This window comes from Xiphophorus maculatus, chromosome 16, assembly GCF_002775205.1.
Source record: "Xiphophorus maculatus strain JP 163 A chromosome 16, X_maculatus-5.0-male, whole genome shotgun sequence".
In the NCBI taxonomy this organism is placed as follows: domain Eukaryota; kingdom Metazoa; phylum Chordata; class Actinopteri; order Cyprinodontiformes; family Poeciliidae; genus Xiphophorus; species Xiphophorus maculatus.
Genome location: NC_036458.1, coordinates 22109343 through 22136570, shown reverse-complemented (window position 1 = coordinate 22136570; position 27228 = coordinate 22109343). Strand labels below are relative to the sequence as shown.

Genomic DNA, 27228 nt, shown 5'->3' with positions numbered 1-27228 from the left:
TCAAGAACGGAGAGCAAATCTTTACATCATGGACTCATCAGCCTGCTGGTGCTCAGAAAGCTTCTAATGGCGTCTCACTGCTGTTAGAAATTGGAGATGTTGTATTTTTGCGAATGAGGGCCAATTCAAGGATTTATGACAATACAGATAATCACACTACATTTAGTGGTCATTTACTTTTCACCATGTAGGCATCTAAAAGATTTTTTATTACAATTTGTGAGCATGATAAAAACCCTTCTGTCTTCAGAAAGTTATGAAAATGATTCATTTGTAAAATAAAGTTGATCCCAGTTTTGTTCATCCTGCTGTTTGGTTTCTACAGCAGCCAGAAGTAACATGTCTGTATCTGTAGCTGAGAAAATGATTATTTTTGCTAAAGTCTAATCAGAACATAAAAGCTGAACAAGATCATCTGAATTAAAGTGTCATTTACAACTTTTATGAAAACTGGAGGAACAAACTGTATATTTGAACCACATCGTTTCTTTATTTTCTATTGAAACACTTGGTAACAGTAATAAGAGCTTTTTTCAAATGAGCGTATAATTTAAGTTTATTCCATTGACTAAAATATACTAAAACATCTTCAGCTTTATAAAAGGGGACATTTGTTGTTTTTTTTCTTACATGTAAGTGAAACAGTGACTTTAAAGAAACATACAGCAGAGAATCTGCAATAGAATAATTGAAGATGAGACCAATCAGAGTTTTAATTGGCCAAATCAAAATCTAGACTCTTACTTGACTCAACTTCTTATCAAAAAGGATTTGAATTTGGCTTCTTGTTTTGAATAAATATTGAATTTACATTGCAGAGTTTTGTGTCTTTTGTACAGTTGAGGGTAAATGTAAATAAAAAAATTTATAAAAGGGAAAAATCAAGTGTCAAAAAAAATTATTTTTGTTTTGTCATGATGCATAAAGTCCTTAAAGGACAGAGTGAGTTTAACTCTCCACAGTCAGATTCATATTATCTGACAAAATCAACTGAGTCCTGAAAAACTAAGCATAAGTCCTAAAAACTTTTTCTGAGAAATGAAGAGAAGCTGCTGTTTTGATTTTAATATTAACTGAAATATTGACCAAATTTTCCTGTTTCTCTTAAAAGTTGGTTTTAGTTCAGTTGTTCAGCAGCAGAATCTTCATAAAACAATGGACTGAGTCAGGTTTGACCAAAACTGATTTTACTTTATTCATTTATTTATTTGCCCAAAACATATTTTGGAAAGAAAGAGGATTTTTTTCTTTTTTTGGTAAAATCTCTTAAATCTCATTAATTTTCATTTGTTAGCCATCAGTTTCACTCATATTTCAAACTCATCCATTTCTTTCGAATATACAAAAATATATGGATAAGCATCAATAATCAATAGACCTATTGATTATTGTTTTATTTAGTTTTATCCCAATATTATGCATTCAATCACCATATAAATTGTCAACACAATGTGAGATCATCATGTTTGTTCCTTGCTGATAATCAGAGCTTAGCAGTGAAAGAATAAAGTTTCATTTTGTTATTTATTTAAATTTATTTGAGGAGGGACAAGACACAAAACAATGTTTTTAAAGAAACTGTTGTCCTTTAAATAGGCCCTTTAGTCAAAGGATAATTTATAGGACCAGTTCCTGATTAGGCTTTAGAAGTCAACCATTAAAGTTAATAAGAAATTTTTTTTAAGTGTCAGTAAAATAAGACTTTGATTTTCTTCTCTGTCTGAATCTAATCACAAGTTGATCATGAGGAAATTGTAACGATGTGGGACGTAAACTATTAAATATCGACACAAACAATCCTGAATGTTGTTGACTGCAGATTTTACAGCTGCTCATTTTTCCACCATCAGTTAAAGAGACTAAAGGGTTTTTTCAGTGGGACAAACAGAGAGAGAGACAGAGACTCTAACAGAGCAGCAGAGTGAAGGCAGGTGATCAGAGGGATGGAGGATCAGTCAGTCTGTGACTCTGGGAAAACTTCACTTCCTCCAACAGCTGCAGAGTGAACACTGCTGGATGCCCGAACACACACATTACATCTTCAAAGCAGGACTTTATTCATAAACTGAAAGCAAAGAAATTTACAACACCTTCAGTTTAACCCTTCAGAGATTATTCTGGAATGAAAATATGATTCGGATAAGGATCGCCATGTTTTACTTCTAATATCTAATGGCTTTTTTTTCAAATAAGTTTGTGATTTTTGGACTGAAGGTTTATTTTAAAAATATTATTGTTTATACATCAACATAGAAACTATAATGTTTATACAGAAATCTTAGTTCTTTCAGTTAAACCTCATGTAAACCATTTATCTTAAATTACTGACAGCAGTTCAGTACAATACAGAAGTTTTATGTTTTTCTTCAGCTTCCTATGAATTATTAGATCTAATATTTATTTTCATGCAAGTTGAAAGAAAAATTTATAACCTTTGAACTTTAAGTCACCATATGAACTTTTGAAATAAACATTCAGAATCACGTTCCTACAAACCGGTTATAATATCCTTTATGATCCTATATTGTAATTTTTATAGGTCAAGGCTAAAATAACAAGTCTTATCATCTTACATGTGATAAAATTATGACAATACTTAGCAATAAAAAGTCTGGGCTCCTATTTAAGTGTCAAACAGCAGAGTGGACCTCCAGAGACACTGAGGATGGAAATGAAAATGTTTTTCCCGTTGCTGCTGCTAGTCTGCTCCGTCTCTACAGCTGAGCTGCAAGTTCAGTCTGACAATGACATTCTGTCACATGTAAGACAAACTGAGGGACAAGTGGAAGAAGCAGAGAGTCTGACTGAGCAGCAGACCTGCACACAGGACATCAATGCTGTTCTGAGAGAGATGACCGCCTTGGTGGCTGCACTGAAGGTGGAGGTGCAGCACCTACAGAAAGACAATGAAGGTATGTTTACAGAGAGTTACAGTGTTTGAATCAATTATTGATGAAATGATCATTACAGATCAGAGTTTTAATTATTTATTATCATTATCAGTGAAGACGACGGAGCTGCAATCCCTTAGCATAAATCAAAACCCAGCATCACCAGGTCCTGGTGTTGCTGGGTTTTGATGTATGCTAAAGTAACTAAAGCTGCAAATAATAGAAGATAATTCTAATTTGGTGGATGAGTAAAAATCTGAATATTAATATTAAAAATTGAACCCAATGAAATTACATTAATCATTTACTTTTTATTTATCACGACCTGACCAAAACAAAATGTAATAACTTAAATAAATTCAAACCACCAAAATTTCTCCAATATGTCTCCATTTAAAACTCTTTATTTGGCATCTTATTTGTAAAATGTGTGGATAAATGGTTTTTCAGTAACATTGGGTGAATTACAATGTTTTCCCAGTCAATGTTTGTCAGTTCAAAGACGGTCTTTGTTGGCAGAACCTTGTAAACAATGAATTGCCTATTTAGAACACAAAACGTCCAAAAACGGACAAAGTGGTTGCCAAAAAATACAAAGTTGCCTATTTGGTTTACTTTGGTCTGAAACCAGACAAATGAGGTAAATCAAAGGTTTTAGCCAAAACGGTTTGACACTTGTGATGTTTCAGCAAGGCACTCAAACGTGATGAAGTTTTATGAGCGTTACATGTTCGCCACCTGGAGGATTACATGCAATCGCCAGCGACTGCAGCTCCACCAACATGCTCTGAAAAAGCTTTTCACCAGCAGAAATGTTTAAATATAAAATGCATTGCTGTAAATATTTCTCAAAGGAAAATTCTTGAGAAATGTTTCCCATTGATGTTACAAATGACAGGAAATTATACCAGCCATGGTATATTTGTGGCTGGTATATACCATGTGGTGATTGGTATATACCAGAATGTGGGACAATTCATGGGTTGCTGACACTCCAGATCATCAAGACCTGCGTCTTAAGCATCGCAGGTAATTCCACATTTTTTCCGTGGGATGTGTGTTTTGGCTTCAATCAACTGCTGTTATTATCATAATTAAGAGAGTCAATCATAGGCAAAACAACAACAACCTCAAACTGATCGAGGTTTGATGAATTCATCCAATCTCTCAATGTGGGTCAATTTGACCCCTTCTCGCTGGAGCAGGAGGGTTTCTGAAAACACACACAAATAAAGCAGCGTTTTAAATAAAGATCATTTTGAATCTTCAACTAAAACATTATTTTTGTGGGATTTTTTCTTCAGCACAAGAAACTCAGATCAAAGAACTGCAGGATCACAATCGAGGTATTTAATTTATGTTACAAGAAACGTTTGATGCAGAGTCACATTACAACTAAAGATGTTCATGTTTTTTTTTAGATTGTACTTGATAAACTAACACAAACTATCAAGTCACTGCGAGATAAAAGGATATTGATTCAGGATTTATAACTTTTTTGGTTTTAACTGTCATATATTAATACATTACTGTTATACTTTACTTTGTGTTGAATCATCTAATAAAGTCCCAAATAAACCTATGGAACATATTTGTGGTTATAATTTGAACAAATGTGGAAAAACTCCATTATTGTCAAGCCATTGGACCAATACTTGTTAATGACTGTATTGAATGAAGCTAATAATAGACAATGAATGAACTGCAATTACATTTACCTGAATTATAACCGTCTTAAAAGCAAGAATACATTTATTGTTTTTTTAAAAATGTAGGTTTTATTCCACTAAGCAAAACCTCAGATTAATTACTGTGAAGAAAATCTTTGATTTGATTCTTTTCAGTTCAGGCAGCAGAACTGGCTGCTATTAAAGTCAACGCTGAAAACCAAGTGGAGGCTCTGAAGAGAGAAGGAGAAGGTTTGTGAACTCTGAAGGAAACTTGTCATTGCAGCACATTTGAGATTAAGCAAATAAATATGGAACATTATCTATCCCCTAAACTACAACTTTAAAAACAGCAAAACACATCAGCACATTATTAAAACGGTATTCCTCCATCTCTACCACAGTCACCAAACAATGGGATACATGGGAACATCACTCACCTGCTCAGACACACAGGAAATTGAAACTTGGCCACAACCCTGCCAGCTTTCCTTTTATGGAAGCTCAAGCCATAGGGAAGGTGCAACACCTGGTGGTAGCACCTGTTACACAAATGTTAAGCAAGCATGTAACATAAAGGTGATTTGAAATCATTGGTTTAAAACACCGAACTCAGTCCAGGTAATGGAACATTCTGACTGTGAGTCGATCGTCAGTTTGGTCAAAGCAAAGTCAAAAATCAAAAAGATTTTTGAGATTCAGGATCAGTTCTTGTCTGATCTGCTCTGAGTTTCATTGCATGTGGTAGTTTTCCACTGGTTTCTCCGGAACAAAAAAAAATGGTAAGGTATTAAATCTGATCAGTTCTTGACTAAAGATGAGATACAACACAGTTATTTTTGCAGTTGTTGGTACATGTGAATTACTTGGACTTGTTAGTTAATTACTTGGCTGAAAAATCCAAGTTTCTTGTTGCCACAGAAACAATATTATCTGAGGAAAATGTTACAATGTTCCATACTTTTCACTGCTGCATAACAGCATTTGGTTGATATTCCCTGTCTGTCTGTCTGTCTGTCTGTCTGTCTGGTCTGTCTGTCTGTCTGTCTGTCTGTCTGTCTGTCTGTCTCTCAGCCAAACAACTGGCTTTCTCTGCCTCTTTGTTGGCATCGGGTCAAGAATACACTGGACCGTTCAACACCGATATAACTCTGATCTTCAGAAATGTTGTCACTAATATTGGGAATGCCTACAACCCAAATACAGGTGCTGCAATTTACTACTTATATTTTGCATTTATATGTTTACAATCATATAACTAAAATGTGGTAAATTTGTTATGAAAGTAAAGTTAGAAACATGTTTATAATTCTGATAATGATTCTTCACAGGACTGTTCATTGCACCAGTTAGAGGAGTTTATCACTTTGACTTCCACATATATGGAGGTGGTTCTACTACTAATCCTACATCTGCTGTGTTGGTGAAGAACGGAGAGCAAATCTGTGTATCATGGACACGTCAGCCTGCTGGTGGTCAGAAAGCTTCTAATGGCGTCTCACTGCTGTTAGAAATTGGAGATGTTGTATTTTTGCGAATGAGGGCCAATTCAAGGATTTATGACAATACAGATCATCACACTACCTTTAGTGGTCATTTACTTTTCACCATGTAAGCATCTAACATGATTTTTATTACAATCTGTGACATGAGCACAATAAACAAACATCTGCATCAAAAATTCAGTTATGGAAATGATTAATTTGTAAAATAACAGAGTTGATCACAGTTTTGTTAAATGTGTCGTTTGATTTGTATTTGGGATTTTATTTTATTCATTTATTTATTTATTTTTTGCTGTAGTTTAAGTCTAAATTAGGACATAAAAGCTGAACAAGATCATCTGATTTAAAGTGTCATTTACAACTTTTATGAAAACTGCAGGAACAAACTGTCTATTTGAACCACATTGTTTCATTTTCTGATTAAACAAACAGTGGAAACAGTAATAAGGGATTTCTTTCAAATGTGTGTATAATTCAAGTCAATTCCATTAATTGTGTTACATCTTAAACAATTTAAAAGATGACTTTTTTTTTCTACGTGTATCTGAAACTTTGTGATTTTTTAAAAAGAGAAATATCAGTGACTCTGACTAAAATTTAGACAAATCAGAGCTTTCAAAGGTCTAAGTCAAAATCTAAACAAAGGATGTTTAGATTATCGCGTTAACTATAAAATGTTAACACAGCAGAGAATTATGGGCCGGGTCACTTCCAGTGTAACATTTTATTTAGAGTAAATTCTGCAAACAGAAAGTATAGCAGCTGCTCCTAATGTCTGCTCTTAGCTGCTTCCTCAGCAGAGGCCATCTTCTTCTGCCAGAGCGTCAGTCGCTGGTCCACATGGAGCTAAGCGCCCTCTGCTGGCGAAACTCATACGCTTTTATCTATGATAGATTCTGACGGCAGTTTCTCACTGTAAGTGACCTTGGATGTAAACATAAAATGGGGGGGGGGGGGGTACTATTTTTGATTCATTTCACATTTCTGGTTTCATAGTGCATTTAACCACAGCTTCAACACAGTCCCACAGCCCATTGCTCTCCAGAAGGCTGAGTTTTAATGATTTATTATCATTGTCAGTGACGACGACGGCCTGCAACCCCTGAGCTCCCACCGTGTTGTTTTGTTAAGCTGCTCATATAGTGATGAGATCCTGCGTCATGTAAGAAGTCTCATGGCATTTTAGGAAAAGGACAAATAAAAAGAATCAATTTAAAGGTTTTATGAATGATATTAGGTCGTTAAGAACAGAGAGCAAATCTTCATGTCAAATACACATCAGCCTGCTGGAGGTCAGATTGGCGTCTCGCTGCTGCTAGAAATCAGAGATGTTGCATTTTTGCATATGTGGGCCAGTGTACGGGTTTTTAATGATCAAAATAGTCATACGACCTTCAGTGGTCATTTACTTTTCACCATGTGGGCAATTAACATGATTTTTAATTACGATCTGTGACATGAGCACAATAGCAAATAAAGATTTAATGTCGAAAATAATTTACACAGTGAAATAACAAAGTTGATCACAGTTTTTGTTCATCCTGATGTTTGATTTCTACAGCAGCCATAAGTAACATGTCTGCATCTGAGAAAATTATTATTTTCTCATTCTACATCAGAACATAAAAACTGAGTAAGATCATCTGAATTAAAGTTTACAGACTTTATAAAAGCTGGATGAGCAAACTGTCAACTTGAATCCCATTGTTTATTTTTCAAATGTAAAAAAAAAAAATAGCAGGAACAATGGCTTTCTTTTAAATGTGTCTATAATTTTAGTCGATTCCAATAACTGTATCACATCTTAAATGTGATACAGCAACCATAATTTTCACTCCTGTTTCATCTTTAATATTTCTTTCATCTGGGGATGTAGACAATAATCAATATTTTTATTTTTTATTTGAGCTATGCATTAAATTACAGTACTGTCAAAAGTAAAGTGAGATCACCTGGTTTGTCCCATGTCGGTGAAAGAGTAAAGTTTAAAGAAAAGTGACAAAAAGCCTGATAAGTCTGACCTCTTCGCCTCTCCGTTGCCATGGCTCCCACCCACGTCTCCTGCAGAGAAAATCTTTGGGGAAGCCAAGAGTGCTCACTCAGTCCGATAAATGCCTTGTCGACATGCCAGAGCATTCAGCGTTTTCAAAAGATAAATTTGTTTTCTGTTCACAACAGACGGTAACAGCTGTTACATAATGTGACATCATCACCATCCATATATAGTATTTCCTTTCTGCATTATGGAAGTTTTACTCAAAAACTTTTTATTTTTATTTGTCAACGGTTTGAAATTTACCCATCTACTTTCAAAGACAATGGACAGACCGATTGTGATTTATTTAGATTATTTTATTTTTTTTACTTTCAAGACTTTTAGTTTTAACCAGCACTGATGTTGTAAGGATTTGGTTTTTTTCTGTGTTCATTTAGGTTTCTGTGTCTATCGTTCCTCCGTGTTGTCTTGTCTCTCCCTTCGTTGTCCCCAGCTGTGTTTCGTTTCCCTGGTTTCCCTCTGTGTGTTTAATCCCACCTGTGTTCCTTACTCCTTGTTGGGTCAAGTCAGTTGTCAGATGTTTATTGAGCTGCCAGTCATCAGCTCTTAGCCTTCTGCTCATCCTGTGTTGCCTGACTTTGGTCTTTGTATCTCTGACTTTTATCTTTAAATTCATCCTTTTCTTCATTTCAACCTGAGTCCACAGCGTCTTCCTCACCACCTCCAACCGCAAACCATGACAGCTGTGATATTTTCCATTTAAACAAGTTCAATAACTGGGCGGCAGCAGAGCAGTCAGAGCCCTTTACACGGAAATATATGATTTTATTGCAAATACAAATCAATTTACGACAAACAACTATTGCTCAACTACATTTATCATACAAGAAGCTCTCGTACATCGTTCACCTCCAAAACACAACAACCAGCTTTTGCTTCATTATTACAGGAACTGCATCATGTAATTCCCCAACAACTGGATACGTGTTAAGTGCTTTAGCTCTCTTTCATATATACACAAAGGAAAGAGGGATTTCTTGATGATTTCTCAGAAAATGTATATTTTAGATCCATAAATTAAATCTACTTCATAAATCGAGATGTAGTAAAAAATATCATTCAGTTGTCCTCGATTGCACAAGACCTGACGTCGCAGTCGTTGTTTTCCCCGATGAGGCAGGAAGTAGAAGGACTTCCTGCTCTTCGTTAGGCCCTGGTGGATTTTATTCTGCAGTAGAGCGTCATGGAGACGATCATGGCACAAATCTGAGGAGAGCGAACATAATAATATGAGTTCATGAACGCTGAATGGATACAACGGAGTGTTAGGGTCAGGCTAATTTGATGAAAAAATAAATCAATGAAATTACGAGAATAAAGTCAGAAGGTTTTGTGAATAAAGTCGTACGACAACAAAGCTGAAATAATGAGAATAAAGCTGCAATATTACTGGTAATACTATGAATTTATTCTCGTAATTTTATTGTTATTCTTTCTTAGTATGGCCTTTATGCTACTAATGTAATAAAATTACTTAACGAACACTGAACAGATACAACACTGTACAAGGACCACGCTAAGAAAATAATATTAAAAGAATTTGCGAGGATAAAGTTATAAAAATATAACTTTATTCTCGCAATATTGCAACGATTTGCATATCATTCCGACTTTATTCTCGTATTTACGACTTTGTCCTCTTAATATTTTTATTGCCAAAATTCTACAATACTATGACTTTGTTCTCGTAATTTCTTTCTTTATTATTATTTTTGATTAGCATGGCCCTACTCTGTTCTATGATAGTAGTTATCTCCTATACATAATGTTTTTCCCCCTATAATTTGGAAGTTGGGGTCTTACCTCCAGAGCAGCAATCCCTAGAGCAACGCCCACAATCACCACTGTGTTGCTATCAATCAACTTCTTGATCTTTGGGAAGCAGCCATCTGCGATCTTTTGAAAGTACGACACAAACGTTTTAATTTACCGCAGATATTAATTAATAGTAACTAAATAACTAAATGTGAGATTGTCTCCTAGACTCAAAAGCATTACTTTTGAGTCTGCCATAGTTGCGTTACATGGGCTGACGACCAGGCAGCAGCGTGGTGGATAGGTATTGTTGTGCGCCGTGTAATACGGGGAACCCGTAAAGTCTGTGTAGTTGTAGAATCCACAACATTTTAACTGCAGAGAGAGACAGAGAGCGGATCAGATGAGCAGATGGGAAACGCTGTGAAGGAGAACTCATCGTAGGTTCAGACGTCTCGTGTACCCCGTCCATGGTGGTATTCCACAGTCCAGTAATGTCAGTATTGCTGCCATAGTCTTTCTGGATGCTCTTAACTGCTGCTGTGCCGACCTTTTCAAACAGTGAATCTGCCTAACAAAAACAGACAATATTAGATGTTACCTCCTGTTCACGTTATCTTGTTATGAAGGCCGTTTGGTCTGAACTCCTTCAGTCACTTACCACAGGTCTGAAAACCAGAATGACCACCGCCCCCGCCACCTCAGCGATGAAAACCAGCAAGACTATCATAAAAAACTGGGAAGAAGATCAGATTAAAAGATATGAGTGATGGCAGTTTATTAAAAATATAAGTTAAAACCTGCTTGGAACTGATATTTTTATGTTCATAAATTAACTTTTTGAAATAAAATGCCGACACTGGGCTGTAATTGCCTGAGATACTGGAATGACAACATTGAAGTTGAGTTTCTCCCAGTTGCGAATCTAAAATACTGTAGGATTTGCTAATTGTTGTGATGCTAATCGCTATTAGCATCGCACCTGTCTGATGTGTTTAAACTCTACTGGAGGAAGAACTCATTATGAATATGTGCCAATAAGATTTGAATCGTTAGATATGCTAGCATATACTTTGTACCTGCTACTGTTGCACATAGCGGTCCACCACATAAAATAAATCAGACGAGGAAATATCTTGTAAAGGACATCTCTCCTCTAAAGTTTATGAAAGTTGTAACTTAATTCTGTAACAACAGGCCAACAAATTGTGTATTACACCATGAAGGCTACATGTTGGTGAAGTGGTTAACACTGATGCCTTGCAGCCAGAAGGTCCTGGGATCAAATCCTGACCAAAGAGACTTTCTCTTTGCAGTGTCTATCCAGTTCTCTTTGCTTCCTGTTACAGTCCAGAAACATACATGCCAAATTTATTTGTCTCTCTTAATTGCCCCTAGGAATGAGTGTTTGCGTGTTTAATGTCTGTGTTGCCCTGGGTTGACCTATTGACCTGTCCCAGTCATGGGCCAAATAAGCAGGTATTTGCAATTTGATTTCATTCCACCCTCTACATATGGAGGGTTTAACTTTTCCCTGTTTATCAAGAGCTAATTATTAATTATCGTTCTTTATTAGACTGTCAGAGTCAGAAATGTACTGGAAAGTTTATCTGAGGCGTCATGTGGTAAATTTCACTGAAGAATTTTATAAAACATAGTTTGAATCTCTCCTAAGCAAAACTGTGCTTATTTTTGTGGTTTGAACACTTTTTGACTGCACTTTTTCCTTCCACTAAACCTTCCATTAATATTGTTAGACAAAGTATTTTGTGAAAAGCAGGCTTCATTATGACTGACCTTTCTGTCTTGCTGTTCTTATGGAGGCTATCGGTGGCTGTCTGCTGGACAGCTGTGACGTTACCTACGTTACTCACGATTGTGTTAATATAACTTTTCAATGTAAATTGCTGTTTGGGAGGTCGCCACGTTTACCAGTTGATCTTCTGTTTGGCCTTGAGTGAGAGCAAGGTTCGGGTTCTTACCAGGACTATGTGGACAGATGAGGACAAAGGATGGCTGAGGCATACAGCATTGCCTCCAAAAACGCAGCCAAGTCCGCTGACCGAGGGAAAATGCAGTATGACAAGAGAACACATGGTCCAGGACTGCGAGTCGGAAGCCGTGTACTTGTTAGAAATGTGGCAGAAAAGGGAGGGCCAGGCAAAATCCGCTCCTATTGGGAAGATAACATCTACGTGGTTAAGCGTCAAATGGGGGAGGAAAGTCCTGTATTCGAACTGGAGACAGAAAATGGAAAAGGCAGAACAAGAGTTTTGCACCGAAATATGTTGTTGCCCTGTGATTTCCTCCCTCTGTGTTCAGATGAGAACATGACTGTAGCCCGTACAAATACAAAGAAGAGATATGACAACAAACGGAGGGGAACGCGTGTGGAACAGACACAGCAAACAGGAAGTGAGGAGGAGGCTCAAGAGGAGGATTTCTCTGATGTGGTTTTCAGATGGCCTCTTCCAGAGCCTAGCAGTATAGCGGACCCCATGGCTACAGAATTTGTGCCACAAATGGACAGTTGTGCCAACAAACCCCTGCACAGAGCAGGGGATGGTCAGGGTGATTGTGCAGAGACTGTTGAGGAGGGTGCCGGCATTGCCGAGCCAGAGGATGTGGACATGGTGGTCTCAGGGGATGTGGAAAGTGGGTCTAACATTGAAGAGGCCGTAGAGGCAAGACAGCCAAGTCCACGTCCAAAGAGAGAGCGAAGGAGACCACAGACGTTGACATATTTTGCTCTTGGAGAACCAAATTGCACAGACAGAACAGTGGCCACGAAATGTGTAAATGTACAAGGTTACTGGCGGCCTTGGTAAAACAGAGAAAGTTGTAATGTAACCTGTATGTCCATTCCATTCTCCATGCATTAATGACCAGGTACACTTGAATGTCGAGACGACATTTCTAAAGTGAGGGAGAGTGTGAGAAACACCGAATTTATTAGTTTATTTATTTATTATACTGTTCATGTGTATTATAGTTCACAGGTACCCCACCCAATTTGTTTTGTTTATTATAATAAGTTCATTCATCTTTCATTGTAGCTTGATAACTTAGTAACTGATATTTCCTTTATGTCATTGAATGCGACGGTTTTTGATGTGTGTTCCTGGAACGTTGGGGTGCAGTGCTCGGTTTCCGTTCTTCTGAGGAGCGTTAGGCACCGAGTATGTCAAGCTGTATTTTTGTATAAAAGTAAATAAAATCTTCTTTTTAATTCGCAAAGACAACTCCGAATGTCATCTGTGTCTGAGCCGAGCAACATAATTTAGAATGCAATGCTCTGTATGTAACAGCAGCAACTCCAGTCGCTCCTCAGCACTTTTAACTTTATTTGTTTTATTTACCTTTATTTTGATTATATATGGAAACAGCAGACGTGTACACAAGAGTTAGCTCTTTCATTTATTCAAGAGAAGAGTTGCTGGCCCTCTGGAAGAGACTTTTTACTAAAAAAAGTCACAAAAATCAGCCACTGTCTGCTTTTGTTTTGCCATGAGAGGCTGATCTCTCCATGCAAGGTTTACACTATCACCACATGGTTGCCAACTTAGTGACTTTTTTGCTATATTTTGCACACACACTCACAAAAAATTGGCAAGTCAGATTTTTTATAGATCGGTGATCAGCCAGTGGAAATTTATTGACAGCAACAAATTAGTTTCATTTTGAAACATTCTTAAGTTGAATTTTCTTCTCTCTTTCTTATTTCCTTTTGTAATGTATATTTTCTTGTTCCATGTCATTGTGCACTACATATTTTTAGAATAGATGTCATGAAGTAAACTCTCTTGAAGAAGATTTGTTCAACAAGCAGAGCTTGTCACAATACAGTGTGTGTAACCTGAATCCTATCACACTTGGAAAAATAGTTGTGTCAGTGCACTGGATAGCTCTCTCCAGCAGATGGAGGCACCTTATTTTCATGTCCAACATTTGATGTGAAGTTATTAATGTGAAGTTTAATAACTTCACATTATTGAAACGTGAAGTTTTAATAATGTGTTGCATATAAAATAACAGTTCTTTGCAAAAGTATTCATACCTCTTCATACCCATTTCATTTTATTTACATTTATCCTTCTGCAAGAAACTCCAACATCTTTTATTCAAATTTCATATGACAGACCAACACAAAATAGCTGCATAAAAGTGAAAGACAAAAGATAGATATACAATGTTTTTAAAAAAAGCCTGACAGTGCACATGTACCCTTTTACTCTGATACCCACAAAATTAAACCCAGTATCACTAATTGACTCCAAACATCAACAAATTAGTAAAAAGAGTCAACCTCTGTTTACTAAAAAATCCAAATTTTTTCTAAAGGCTTCAGGGGTTTTCAGGGTAACATTAGTGAACCAACATCATAAACACCCAGGAAGAAGTAAATAGTACATTACATTTATTTATATAGTACTTTTTCATCCAGATACATTCACTCACTAAAGTACTGAGTGAATGAGGGACACAGAAGTCTGACATAAACTTTAAAATATTTAAAACAGAAAAATGTACGTAGATACTGGATATACGTATATGATATATATGATATATCTATATGCTCAGGTGATAACAAGTAATAAGATTAGTTACCATAATATGCAGATGATACATACATAGCTCTATGAATTGTCTTGAATTAGAAATAAAACAACAAAAATGTAAAAAAAAAAAAGGTCTGTTGCACTAACTGAGCCGTTTTTATTTGGCAGAAAGAAATTAGGAACAGCGGAAAAGCAGCAACTCAAATGAAATGGCCGCTGAGTTCACACACTGCAGTTTCAGTTGACCCACCCCCAGCTGTTTGTGCTGCAGCACCAAAGCCACAGGAGTGGTTGAACAGGTGCTTTCGCTTGCAAAATGCTCCTCAGCATCCTGCAGCCTGCCCTGTAGACCACATCCGTTTCACTTTCAACACCTACACAGGCCCTGGTGGCCTGGTTTGTTGGGGTGCACCAGCAGCCTCAATCTGATTCTTATACATAGTTGAGAAAAAGGATTTCCTGTTACACTGAGACGTGGTTCACTGACATTTACACATCAACCTTTCTACCAACAGTGAAGCTTTGCTCACAAAGAATACAATGGTCTGTTAGGTGAAAACTAATCTACCATGCAAGACTAAAAATTAAAAAGATGAATTCTGGAGAAAAATTCTGACTGGGAGATGATGGGTTCAGCCTAGTAAGGTAGAAAAAGCTAAATTCTGAAAATTCTTTCCTGTAATTGAGCATGGAAGTAATTTTAAGCACTCATATGCTTGCAGCACCTAATTTTCATGCTGGCCCTTTACTTTTACACTTCAACTCTAAAAGAAATTGTGATAGTCTCAGATATGAGGTTAAATGATTTATTAGGAGGAAAAACTGGCACAAAGCAGCAGATTAGCAGATTTGACAGAATTATGTAATTATTTATCAGTATACTAATCTGTCAATAACATTTATTATGCAAAGCAGAAACACTTGAACAATTTGAGTAAAATGTTTGAACACAGATTGATGGAAGCACCATAATCCTCAGCTCAACTCTCAGTTCGGCTGTTTTTGAATGAAGCCTGCAAAAAATGTTGTATATTTAAGAATGTGGGCCAATTCATGGGTTCATGATAATCAAAATCGTCACACCACCTTTAGTGGTCATCTACTTTTCACCATGTAGGCAGTTAACATGATTTTTATTTACAATAAAGGTGACAGTAGCACCATAAAACACGTCTGCATCAAAGATTTAAACATGAAAATGATTCATTTGTAAAATAACATTGATTACAGTTTTGTTAAATGAGCTGTTTGGTTTCTAAATGGCAGCCATAAGAAATATAAATGTGTTTGAGATTTTTTGTTATTGCTCCAGTCAAATGATGCGTTCACAACACACGCATGACACGCATCAAAAACGTGCCTGATGCTTCAAGTTTGAACGTCTGCACATTGAATGCAGACGCATGAAGATGCTTTCCCACGAAATGCGTTTTGAGCGTCTGGTTTACATTCAAAGTCTATGTGGAGTAGCGTCGAAGGCGCGTCAGAAGCGTCAGAATCACTCCAGCCGTTGTTTTCCGTTGCCAGCCTATTTGTCAGACGTGTTGGACGTGCTTGACGAGTCAAACTCTTCAAATCGCGCCGCGCCGCAACGGACCTGTTTGTATATGTAACTGAATGATTTTAGAAAAACATAAATCAGTGAATCTGTAATAGGATGATTGAAAATGAGACCAATAGGAATTTTGAATGGGGAAAAAATCTAAATCTGGACTTCTACTTGTTTATATGAAACACTGAATTTACATTCAGGCTTCCTTTTTGTTTAATAAATATTTGCAGTGTGGAATTTAGTGTGTTTTGCACGCTTGAGGTTAAATTTGGAAAAAAAATGTTAGAATCATTTTAAAATAAAATGGTTTTTATTCTGGCATGATGCATAAAGTCCAGGACTTAAACAAAGCAGTTGGTTATAGCTAGGAAGCTATTTAAATGTTTAAACAGTTTTTTGAATAACTTTGATGATGAATCAGAGGTCAGAGGTCAGAGGTCTGCCTGTAATTCCGCAGTAGTGATTTGTCCAGATTGTTCTTTTTATCAGTGGTTTGATAACTGCTGTTTTCAAATCCTGGGGGAAAACGCCTGATGAGTTTACTATTTGGATCAGATCTTTAGAAATGACAGAACTTTGTTAAAGAAATGTGAGGGTAAAACATCCAGACAGCAGGAACTTGAGCTTAATTTACCTATAATTTCTTCTAAGGTTTTATAATTGAGTAGTTGAAATTGGGTCCTTTTTTTCTGCATTTGTTATGTTTGGGTTTAGCAGTGTGGATGTGCAGATTAAACTTCTAATTTTTATTTTATTTTCTCTTCAACAAAGATGGCAAACTGGTCGCAGGGGGCATTAGACTGAAATTCAGGCGGTAGCGTCATTGGAGAGTTTGTGAGCCTGTCAACTGTGACAAATAAAACTTAAGTTTTGTTAATGTTTTTACTGATGATGTCTGCAAAGAAAGTTTCTCTTGCATGTTTTAGTGATGCATTAATACACCTATTATTATTATTATTATTATTATTGTGTGTGTTGTGCTGCATCAGTGGGTTCACGAAGACTCTCAACTCTTACAACGAGTAGAGCAGATCTGGGTAGTCCAGCTCTACAGTGGTGGTAGAGTGAAGCCTCAGGCACAGCGCACTGCTTCCACAGCCAATCAGATTGCTCCACGGCAGCGCTGAGCCGCAGCTTGTCTAAACCTGCCTACCCGAACTACAACAGGAAGGAGACGCATGTCACCTTTTATGCGAGGAAAGGACAAATAAATGTTTATTCTTCCATCAGAGCAATTTATTAAAAAGTTTATCATTTCATTTCTCTAGCGGTCAGAATTCACGGAGCAGAATACTGATGTTTGCAATCAGATCAGGACTCGGCATCAGCTCTGTGATCATCCTGCGTTTCTTTGATCGACACGCGTTTCGGTCTTCGTCTGATCAAATCGACAGCTCGTGTCTGCAGCTGAACTCACAGACCGATGACAGACCAGGCTACCGAGGTCATAATCGGTTCTGAAGTGGGGTCAACTAAAAGGAGCCGTCTGGCTCCAGCGGCATGCAGTCAGAAGTCTGGGCTTGGAGAACTTTTCTGTTTGGAGTTTAGAGGAAAATCTTTCCGAATTGATGAAATGTTGCTCTTTGTTCACTGATATTAAAATCTGTCAGTTTGCGCTATCAAGCTGTGCTTTCTCTGTAGGAGGTGTTCACTCTGTCCTCCTCTGACCTGCGGTCATGTTGACCTGTATCACCAGGTCAAACATCCCAGAAGGCCTCTGGCCGCTTCTGCTCCGCATGACGCGGGAAACCTGTAAGGTGAATACAAGGCTGTCAGAGCGGACGTAGCTGAAACGAAGTCTGAACGAAAAGCCGAAGAAGAATCTCAGAAAATTCAGCTCAAAGTTTAGCGGTTCAGACCGACAAACTTTCCCTCTGTTTCTGTCCATAGCAAGCCGGCGATTCCAATGAGCAACAAGTATTTTCAGCTCCACACAAAAAGAGTGAGAGAGAGTTGATCCGAGAGCATCAGATGAAAAACTGACCCAGAACAGATGCTTTTAAAGCCTTATTCTCCTCCCCTGCAGTAGGAGTTTCCTTTTCCGATTTAATGTTCGTGTTTTTTGTGGTAGAGGCTCATGCGTATTGGTTATAACCCTGGTACCAGGACGGTACCAGGGCCCTCTGTAACGCCTCTGGTACCGCCTACCAGGGTGGTACCAGAGGCCGTACAGATTGTGGTACCAGGGCCCTCTGTACCGCCCCTGGTACCACCCTGGTAGGCGGTAACAGGCTTGCTCACTGTTCGCTCTCTGCTTCACCTTAACCCTTAACATCACAACCAGGCGGGTGCAGATTAAACTTCTAATTTGTATTTTATTTTCTCTTCAACAAAGATGGCAAACTGGTCGCAGGCGGCATTAGGCTGAAATTCAGGCGGTAGCGTCATTGGAGAGTTTGTGAGCCTGTCAACTGTGACAAACAAAAGCTTAAGTTTTGTTAATGTTTTTACTGATGATGTCTGCAAAAAAAGTTTCTCTTGCATGTTTTAGTGATGCATTAATACACCTATTATTATTATTATTATTATTATTATTATTGTGTGTGTTGTGCTGCATCAGTGGGTTCACGAAGACTCTCAACTCTTACAACGAGTAGAGCAGATCTGGGTAGTCCAGCTCTACAGTGGTGGTAGAGTGAAGCCTCAGGCACAGCGCACTGCTTCCACAGCCAATCAGATTGCTCCACGGCAGCGCTGAGCCGCAGCTTGTCTAAACCTGCCTACCCGAACTACAACAGGAAGGAGACGCATGTCACCTTTTATGCGAGGAAAGGACAAATAAATGTTTATTCTTCCATCAGAGCAATTTATTAAAAAGTTTATCATTTCATTTCTCTAGCGGTCAGAATTCACGGAGCAGAATACTGATGTTTGCAATCAGATCAGGACTCGGCATCAGCTCTGTGATCATCCTGCGTTTCTTTGATCGACACGCGTTTCGGTCTTCGTCTGATCAAATCGACAGCTCGTGTCTGCAGCTGAACTCACAGACCGATGACAGACCAGGCTACCGAGGTCATAATCGGTTCTGAAGTGGGGTCAACTAAAAGGAGCCGTCTGGCTCCAGCGGCATGCAGTCAGAAGTCTGGGCTTGGAGAACTTTTCTGTTTGGAGTTTAGAGGAAAATCTTTCCGAATTGATGAAATGTTGCTCTTTGTTCACTGATATTAAAATCTGTCAGTTTGCGCTATCAAGCTGTGCTTTCTCTGTAGGAGGTGTTCACTCTGTCCTCCTCTGACCTGCGGTCATGTTGACCTGTATCACCAGGTCAAACATCCCAGAAGGCCTCTGGCCGCTTCTGCTCCGCATGACGCGGGAAACCTGTAAGGTGAATACAAGGCTGTCAGAGCGGACGTAGCTGAAACGAAGTCTGAACGAAAAGCCGAAGAAGAATCTCAGAAAATTCAGCTCAAAGTTTAGCGGTTCAGACCGACAAACTTTCCCTCTGTTTCTGTCCATAGCAAGCCGGCGATTCCAATGAGCAACAAGTATTTTCAGCTCCACACAAAAAGAGTGAGAGAGAGTTGATCCGAGAGCATCAGATGAAAAACTGACCCAGAACAGATGCTTTTAAAGCCTTATTCTCCTCCCCTGCAGTAGGAGTTTCCTTTTCCGATTTAATGTTCGTGTTTTTTGTGGTAGAGGCTCATGCGTATTGGTTATAACCCTGGTACCAGGACGGTACCAGGGCCCTCTGTAACGCCTCTGGTACCGCCTACCAGGGTGGTACCAGAGGCCGTACAGATTGTGGTACCAGGGCCCTCTGTACCGCCCCTGGTACCACCCTGGTAGGCGGTAACAGGCTTGCTCACTGTTCGCTCTCTGCTTCACCTTAACCCTTAACATCACAACCAGGCGGGTGCAGATTAAACTTCTAATTTGTATTTTATTTTCTCTTCAACAAAGATGGCAAACTGGTCGCAGGCGGCATTAGGCTGAAATTCAGGCGGTAGCGTCATTGGAGAGTTTGTGAGCCTGTCAACTGTGACAAACAAAAGCTTAAGTTTTGTTAATGTTTTTACTGATGATGTCTGCAAAAAAAGTTTCTCTTGCATGTTTTAGTGATGCATTAATACACCTATTATTATTATTATTATTATTATTATTATTGTGTGTGTTGTGCTGCATCAGTGGGTTCACGAAGACTCTCAACTCTTACAACGAGTAGAGCAGATCTGGGTAGTCCAGCTCTACAGTGGTGGTAGAGTGAAGCCTCAGGCACAGCGCACTGCTTCCACAGCCAATCAGATTGCTCCACGGCAGCGCTGAGCCGCAGCTTGTCTAAACCTGCCTACCCGAACTGCAACAGGAAGGAGACGCATGTCACCTTTTATGCGAGGAAAGGACAAATAAATGTTTATTCTTCCATCAGAGCAATTTATTAAAAAGTTTATCATTTCATTTCTCTAGCGGTCAGAATTCACGGAGCAGAATACTGATGTTTGCAATCAGATCAGGACTCGGCATCAGCTCTGTGATCATCCTGCGTTTCTTTGATCGACACGCGTTTCGGTCTTCGTCTGATCAAATCGACAGCTCGTGTCTGCAGCTGAACTCACAGACCGATGACAGACCAGGCTACCGAGGTCATAATCGGTTCTGAAGTGGGGTCAACTAAAAGGAGCCGTCTGGCTCCAGCGGCATGCAGTCAGAAGTCTGGGCTTGGAGAACTTTTCTGTTTGGAGTTTAGAGGAAAATCTTTCCGAATTGATGAAATGTTGCTCTTTGTTCACTGATATTAAAATCTGTCAGTTTGCGCTATCAAGCTGTGCTTTCTCTGTAGGAGGTGTTCACTCTGTCCTCCTCTGACCTGCGGTCATGTTGACCTGTATCACCAGGTCAAACATCCCAGAAGGCCTCTGGCCGCTTCTGCTCCGCATGACGCGGGAAACCTGTAAGGTGAATACAAGGCTGTCAGAGCGGACGTAGCTGAAACGAAGTCTGAACGAAAAGCCGAAGAAGAATCTCAGAAAATTCAGCTCAAAGTTTAGCGGTTCAGACCGACAAACTTTCCCTCTGTTTCTGTCCATAGCAAGCCGGCGATTCCAATGAGCAACAAGTATTTTCAGCTCCACACAAAAAGAGTGAGAGAGAGTTGATCCGAGAGCATCAGATGAAAAACTGACCCAGAACAGATGCTTTTAAAGCCTTATTCTCCTCCCCTGCAGTAGGAGTTTCCTTTTCCGATTTAATGTTCGTGTTTTTTGTGGTAGAGGCTCATGCGTATTGGTTATAACCCTGGTACCAGGACGGTACCAGGGCCCTCTGTAACGCCTCTGGTACCGCCTACCAGGGTGGTACCAGAGGCCGTACAGATTGTGGTACCAGGGCCCTCTGTACCGCCCCTGGTACCACCCTGGTAGGCGGTAACAGGCTTGCTCACTGTTCGCTCTCTGCTTCACCTTAACCCTTAACATCACAACCAGGCGGGTGCAGATTAAACTTCTAATTTGTATTTTATTTTCTCTTCAACAAAGATGGCAAACTGGTCGCAGGCGGCATTAGGCTGAAATTCAGGCGGTAGCGTCATTGGAGAGTTTGTGAGCCTGTCAACTGTGACAAACAAAAGCTTAAGTTTTGTTAATGTTTTTACTGATGATGTCTGCAAAAAAAGTTTCTCTTGCATGTTTTAGTGATGCATTAATACACCTATTATTATTATTATTATTATTATTATTATTGTGTGTGTTGTGCTGCATCAGTGGGTTCACGAAGACTCTCAACTCTTACAACGAGTAGAGCAGATCTGGGTAGTCCAGCTCTACAGTGGTGGTAGAGTGAAGCCTCAGGCACAGCGCACTGCTTCCACAGCCAATCAGATTGCTCCACGGCAGCGCTGAGCCGCAGCTTGTCTAAACCTGCCTACCCGAACTGCAACAGGAAGGAGACGCATGTCACCTTTTATGCGAGGAAAGGACAAATAAATGTTTATTCTTCCATCAGAGCAATTTATTAAAAAGTTTATCATTTCATTTCTCTAGCGGTCAGAATTCACGGAGCAGAATACTGATGTTTGCAATCAGATCAGGACTCGGCATCAGCTCTGTGATCATCCTGCGTTTCTTTGATCGACACGCGTTTCGGTCTTCGTCTGATCAAATCGACAGCTCGTGTCTGCAGCTGAACTCACAGACCGATGACAGACCAGGCTACCGAGGTCATAATCGGTTCTGAAGTGGGGTCAACTAAAAGGAGCCGTCTGGCTCCAGCGGCATGCAGTCAGAAGTCTGGGCTTGGAGAACTTTTCTGTTTGGAGTTTAGAGGAAAATCTTTCCGAATTGATGAAATGTTGCTCTTTGTTCACTGATATTAAAATCTGTCAGTTTGCGCTATCAAGCTGTGCTTTCTCTGTAGGAGGTGTTCACTCTGTCCTCCTCTGACCTGCGGTCATGTTGACCTGTATCACCAGGTCAAACATCCCAGAAGGCCTCTGGCCGCTTCTGCTCCGCATGACGCGGGAAACCTGTAAGGTGAATACAAGGCTGTCAGAGCGGACGTAGCTGAAACGAAGTCTGAACGAAAAGCCGAAGAAGAATCTCAGAAAATTCAGCTCAAAGTTTAGCGGTTCAGACCGACAAACTTTCCCTCTGTTTCTGTCCATAGCAAGCCGGCGATTCCAATGAGCAACAAGTATTTTCAGCTCCACACAAAAAGAGTGAGAGAGAGTTGATCCGAGAGCATCAGATGAAAAACTGACCCAGAACAGATGCTTTTAAAGCCTTATTCTCCTCCCCTGCAGTAGGAGTTTCCTTTTCCGATTTAATGTTCGTGTTTTTTGTGGTAGAGGCTCATGCGTATTGGTTATAACCCTGGTACCAGGACGGTACCAGGGCCCTCTGTAACGCCTCTGGTACCGCCTACCAGGGTGGTACCAGAGGCCGTACAGATTGTGGTACCAGGGCCCTCTGTACCGCCCCTGGTACCACCCTGGTAGGCGGTAACAGGCTTGCTCACTGTTCGCTCTCTGCTTCACCTTAACCCTTAACATCACAACCAGGCGGGTGCAGATTAAACTTCTAATTTGTATTTTATTTTCTCTTCAACAAAGATGGCAAACTGGTCGCAGGCGGCATTAGGCTGAAATTCAGGCGGGTAGCGTCATTGGAGAGTTTGTGAGCCTGTCAACTGTGACAAACAAAAGCTTAAGTTTTGTTAATGTTTTTACTGATGATGTCTGCAAAAAAAGTTTCTCTTGCATGTTTTAGTGATGCATTAATACACCTATTATTATTATTATTATTATTATTATTATTGTGTGTGTTGTGCTGCATCAGTGGGTTCACGAAGACTCTCAACTCTTACAACGAGTAGAGCAGATCTGGGTAGTCCAGCTCTACAGTGGTGGTAGAGTGAAGCCTCAGGCACAGCGCACTGCTTCCACAGCCAATCAGATTGCTCCACGGCAGCGCTGAGCCGCAGCTTGTCTAAACCTGCCTACCCGAACTACAACAGGAAGGAGACGCATGTCACCTTTTATGCGAGGAAAGGACAAATAAATGTTTATTCTTCCATCAGAGCAATTTATTAAAAAGTTTATCATTTCATTTCTCTAGCGGTCAGAATTCACGGAGCAGAATACTGATGTTTGCAATCAGATCAGGACTCGGCATCAGCTCTGTGATCATCCTGCGTTTCTTTGATCGACACGCGTTTCGGTCTTCGTCTGATCAAATCGACAGCTCGTGTCTGCAGCTGAACTCACAGACCGATGACAGACCAGGCTACCGAGGTCATAATCGGTTCTGAAGCAGGGTCAACTAAAAGGAGCCGTCTGGCTCCAGCGGCATGCAGTCAGAAGTCTGGGCTTGGAGAACTTTTCTGTTTGGAGTTTAGAGGAAAATCTTTCCGAATTGATGAAATGTTGCTCTTTGTTCACTGATATTAAAATCTGTCAGTTTGCGCTATCAAGCTGTGCTTTCTCTGTAGGAGGTGTTCACTCTGTCCTCCTCTGACCTGCGGTCATGTTGACCTGTATCACCAGGTCAAACATCCCAGAAGGCCTCTGGCCGCTTCTGCTCCGCATGACGCGGGAAACCTGTAAGGTGAATACAAGGCTGTCAGAGCGGACGTAGCTGAAACGAAGTCTGAACGAAAAGCCGAAGAAGAATCTCAGAAAATTCAGCTCAAAGTTTAGCGGTTCAGACCGACAAACTTTCCCTCTGTTTCTGTCCATAGCAAGCCGGCGATTCCAATGAGCAACAAGTATTTTCAGCTCCACACAAAAAGAGTGAGAGAGAGTTGATCCGAGAGCATCAGATGAAAAACTGACCCAGAACAGATGCTTTTAAAGCCTTATTCTCCTCCCCTGCAGTAGGAGTTTCCTTTTCCGATTTAATGTTCGTGTTTTTTGTGGTAGAGGCTCATGCGTATTGGTTATAACCCTGGTACCAGGACGGTACCAGGGCCCTCTGTAACGCCTCTGGTACCGCCTACCAGGGTGGTACCAGAGGCCGTACAGATTGTGGTACCAGGGCCCTCTGTACCGCCCCTGGTACCACCCTGGTAGGCGGTAACAGGCTTGCTCACTGTTCGCTCTCTGCTTCACCTTAACCCTTAACATCACAACCAGGCGGGTGCAGATTAAACTTCTAATTTGTATTTTATTTTCTCTTCAACAAAGATGGCAAACTGGTCGCAGGCGGCATTAGGCTGAAATTCAGGCGGTAGCGTCATTGGAGAGTTTGTGAGCCTGTCAACTGTGACAAACAAAAGCTTAAGTTTTGTTAATGTTTTTACTGATGATGTCTGCAAAAAAAGTTTCTCTTGCATGTTTTAGTGATGCATTAATACACCTATTATTATTATTATTATTATTATTATTATTATTGTGTGTGTTGTGCTGCATCAGTGGGTTCACGAAGACTCTCAACTCTTACAACGAGTAGAGCAGATCTGGGTAGTCCAGCTCTACAGTGGTGGTAGAGTGAAGCCTCAGGCACAGCGCATTGGTTCCACAGCCAATCAGATTGCTCCACGGCAGCGCTGAGCCGCAGCTTGTCTAAACCTGCCTACCCGAACTGCAACAGGAAGGAGACGCATGTCACCTTTTATGTGAGGAAAGAACAAAGAAATGTTTATTCTTCCATCAGAGCAGTTTATTAAAAAGTTTATCATTTCATTTCTCTAGCGGTCAGAATTCACGGAGCAGAATACTGATGTTTGCAATCAGATCAGGACTCGGCATCAGCTCTGTGATCATCCTGCGTTTCTTTGATCGACACGTGTTTCGGTCTTCGTCTGATCAAATCGACAGCTTGTGTCTGAAGCTGAACTCACAGACCGATGACAGACCAGGCCACAGAGGTCAACATCGGTTCTGAAGCAGGGTCAACTAAAAGGAGCCGTCTGTCAACTTTTCTGTTTGGAGTTTAGAGGAAAATCTTTCCGAATTGATGAAATGTTACTCTTTGTTCACCGATATTAAAATCTGTCAGTTTGCGCCATCAAGCTGTGCTTTCTCTGTAGGAGGTGTTCACTCTGTCCTCCTCTGACCTGCGGTCATGTTGACCTGTATCACCAGGTCAAACATCCCAGAAGGCCTCTGGCCGCTTCTGCTCCGCATGACGCAGGAAATCTGTAAGGTAAATACAAGGCTGTCGGTGCGGACGTAGCTGAAACGAAGTCTGAACGAAAAGCCGAAAAAGAATCTAAGAAAATTCCGCTCAAAGTTTAGCGGTTCAGACCTACAGACTGTTCCTCTGTTTCTGTCCATAGCAAGACGGCGATTCCAATGAGCAACAAGTATTTTCAGCTCCACACAAAAAGAGTGAGAGAGAGTTGATCCGAGAGCATCGGATGAAAAACTGACCCAGAACAGATGCTTTTGAACCTTATTCTCCTCCCCGTAGGAAGAGTTTCCCTTTTCCGATTTAATGTTCGTGTTTTTGTGGTAGCGGCTTGGTTATAGCCCGGGTACCAGGGCCCTCTGTACCGCCTCTGGTACCGCCCTGCAGGCTTGCTCACTGTTCCCTCTCTGCTTCACCTTAACCCATAACGTCACAACCAGGCGGGTTCGGACTGCAGAAGCAGAGAGTGAACAGAGAGCAGGCGGTACAGGACTTACAGGAGAGTGTAAGTTGAGTGTCTGGATCATTTTCCTCAGAAAAAACTCCTGAGTCCTTAAAAATTAAGCACAAGTACTAAAACTTTTTCCCCAAGGAATTAAAAAGGGAACCTGCTGTCTGATCAGTTTTAAATCAAATGGAAAAGAAGCAAACCAACTTCTTGAAACAAGAATTTAAAACCTTTGAACTTTAAGAAGTTATTTTAACACCATAAACATTCAGAATCACGTTCCTACAAACTGGTTATAATATCCTTTATGACCCTAAAATATAATTTTTATAGGTCAAGTCTAAAGTATCAAGTCTTATCATATTGTTTCTGATAATAGCATGGTAAAAATTAATCAGTAATAATAAACTCTATTCCTATTTAAGTCTCAAACAGCAGAGTGGACCTCCAGAGACACTGAGGATGGAAATGAAAATGTTTTTCCCGTTGCTGCTGCTAGTCTGCTCCGTCTCTACAGCTGAGCTGCAAGTTCAGTCTGACAATGACATTCTGTCACATGTAAGACAAACTGAGGGACAAGTGGAAGAAGCAGAGAGTCTGACTGAGCAGCAGACCTGCACACAGGTTTAAAGGATGACATTTGTTTTGTATATATGAAACTGGGTGATTTTAAAGAAACACTCAGCCGTGTATCTGCAATAGAAAGATCGAAAATGAGACCAATAGTGGCTGGATCAATTAAAGAGCCTGATAAGATTAAAAAGAACTTTCTCCTCATTATTGAACTGTAATAATCTCTGTAGAAACATCAGACAGAACAGTTTTGACTTGTTGAGCCCCTGCAGTGCTGAGCTGTGCTGCTGCACCAAGCTGCAGCACAGGAAGTCTAAACCTGAAATACCTGAACTACTAAGAAGGAAACGCATGTCGCCTTTTATGTGAGACAAGAACAAATACATTTTTATTCTTATTACCCGAACAGTTTATCAAACAACTTATAATTTTATTTCGGTACTGTGTGTTTCTCTAGTGGTCGGTATTCAGTTCACACCAACAAGCTGCTCTCTCTCTCTCTCTGTGTGATGGAGGTCCTCTGATCCGTTCATGCTGAACGCCCAGCAGTAGGAAGAGTTTAACTTATCAGATTTAATTGTCGGGTTTTCCGTGGAAGAGACGCATGCGTGTTGATTATTACCATTCGTTGTCTCCGGGCCTGGCACATCTCCACC

The 27228-nt window shown here is 40.0% G+C and overlaps 2 protein-coding genes across 2 annotated transcripts; one reads left to right on the top strand and one right to left on the bottom strand.

Moving 5' to 3' along the window:
- The first annotated feature begins 2214 nt into the window (after positions 1–2214).
- Positions 2215–6698, top strand: LOC111611688 (complement C1q-like protein 4). The gene is made up of 5 exons (XM_023349408.1): positions 2215–2912; positions 4196–4237; positions 4736–4810; positions 5633–5764; positions 5890–6698. The coding sequence occupies exons 1-5, from the start codon at positions 2666–2668 to the stop codon at positions 6171–6173; spliced, it is 780 nt and encodes a 259-aa protein (XP_023205176.1). The 5' UTR covers positions 2215–2665; the 3' UTR covers positions 6174–6698.
- Positions 6699–8863: 2165 nt separating this feature from the next.
- On the bottom strand, positions 8864–10622 carry LOC111611664 (tetraspanin-1-like; the record flags this gene model as incomplete). Its single annotated transcript, XM_023349239.1, has 5 exons — positions 8864–9325; positions 9923–10015; positions 10118–10249; positions 10338–10445; positions 10536–10622. Coding segments are annotated over 5 exons (480 nt in total), but the record flags the coding sequence as incomplete, so codon positions are not given.
- Positions 10623–27228: the final 16606 nt, after the last annotated feature.

What these genes read in the sequence shown, in the direction of transcription:
- LOC111611688 (XM_023349408.1), top strand. Translation starts at nt 2,666, where the DNA reads ATGGAAATGAAAATGTTTTTCCCGTTGCTGCTGCTAGTCTGCTCCGTC. An exon ending in CCTACAGAAAGACAATGAAG is followed by an intron (nt 2,913 to 4,195) that starts GTATGTTTACAG and finishes TTTTTTCTTCAG; the next exon opens with CACAAGAAACTCAGATCAAA. An exon ending in ACTGCAGGATCACAATCGAG is followed by an intron (nt 4,238 to 4,735) that starts GTATTTAATTTA and finishes GATTCTTTTCAG; the next exon opens with TTCAGGCAGCAGAACTGGCT.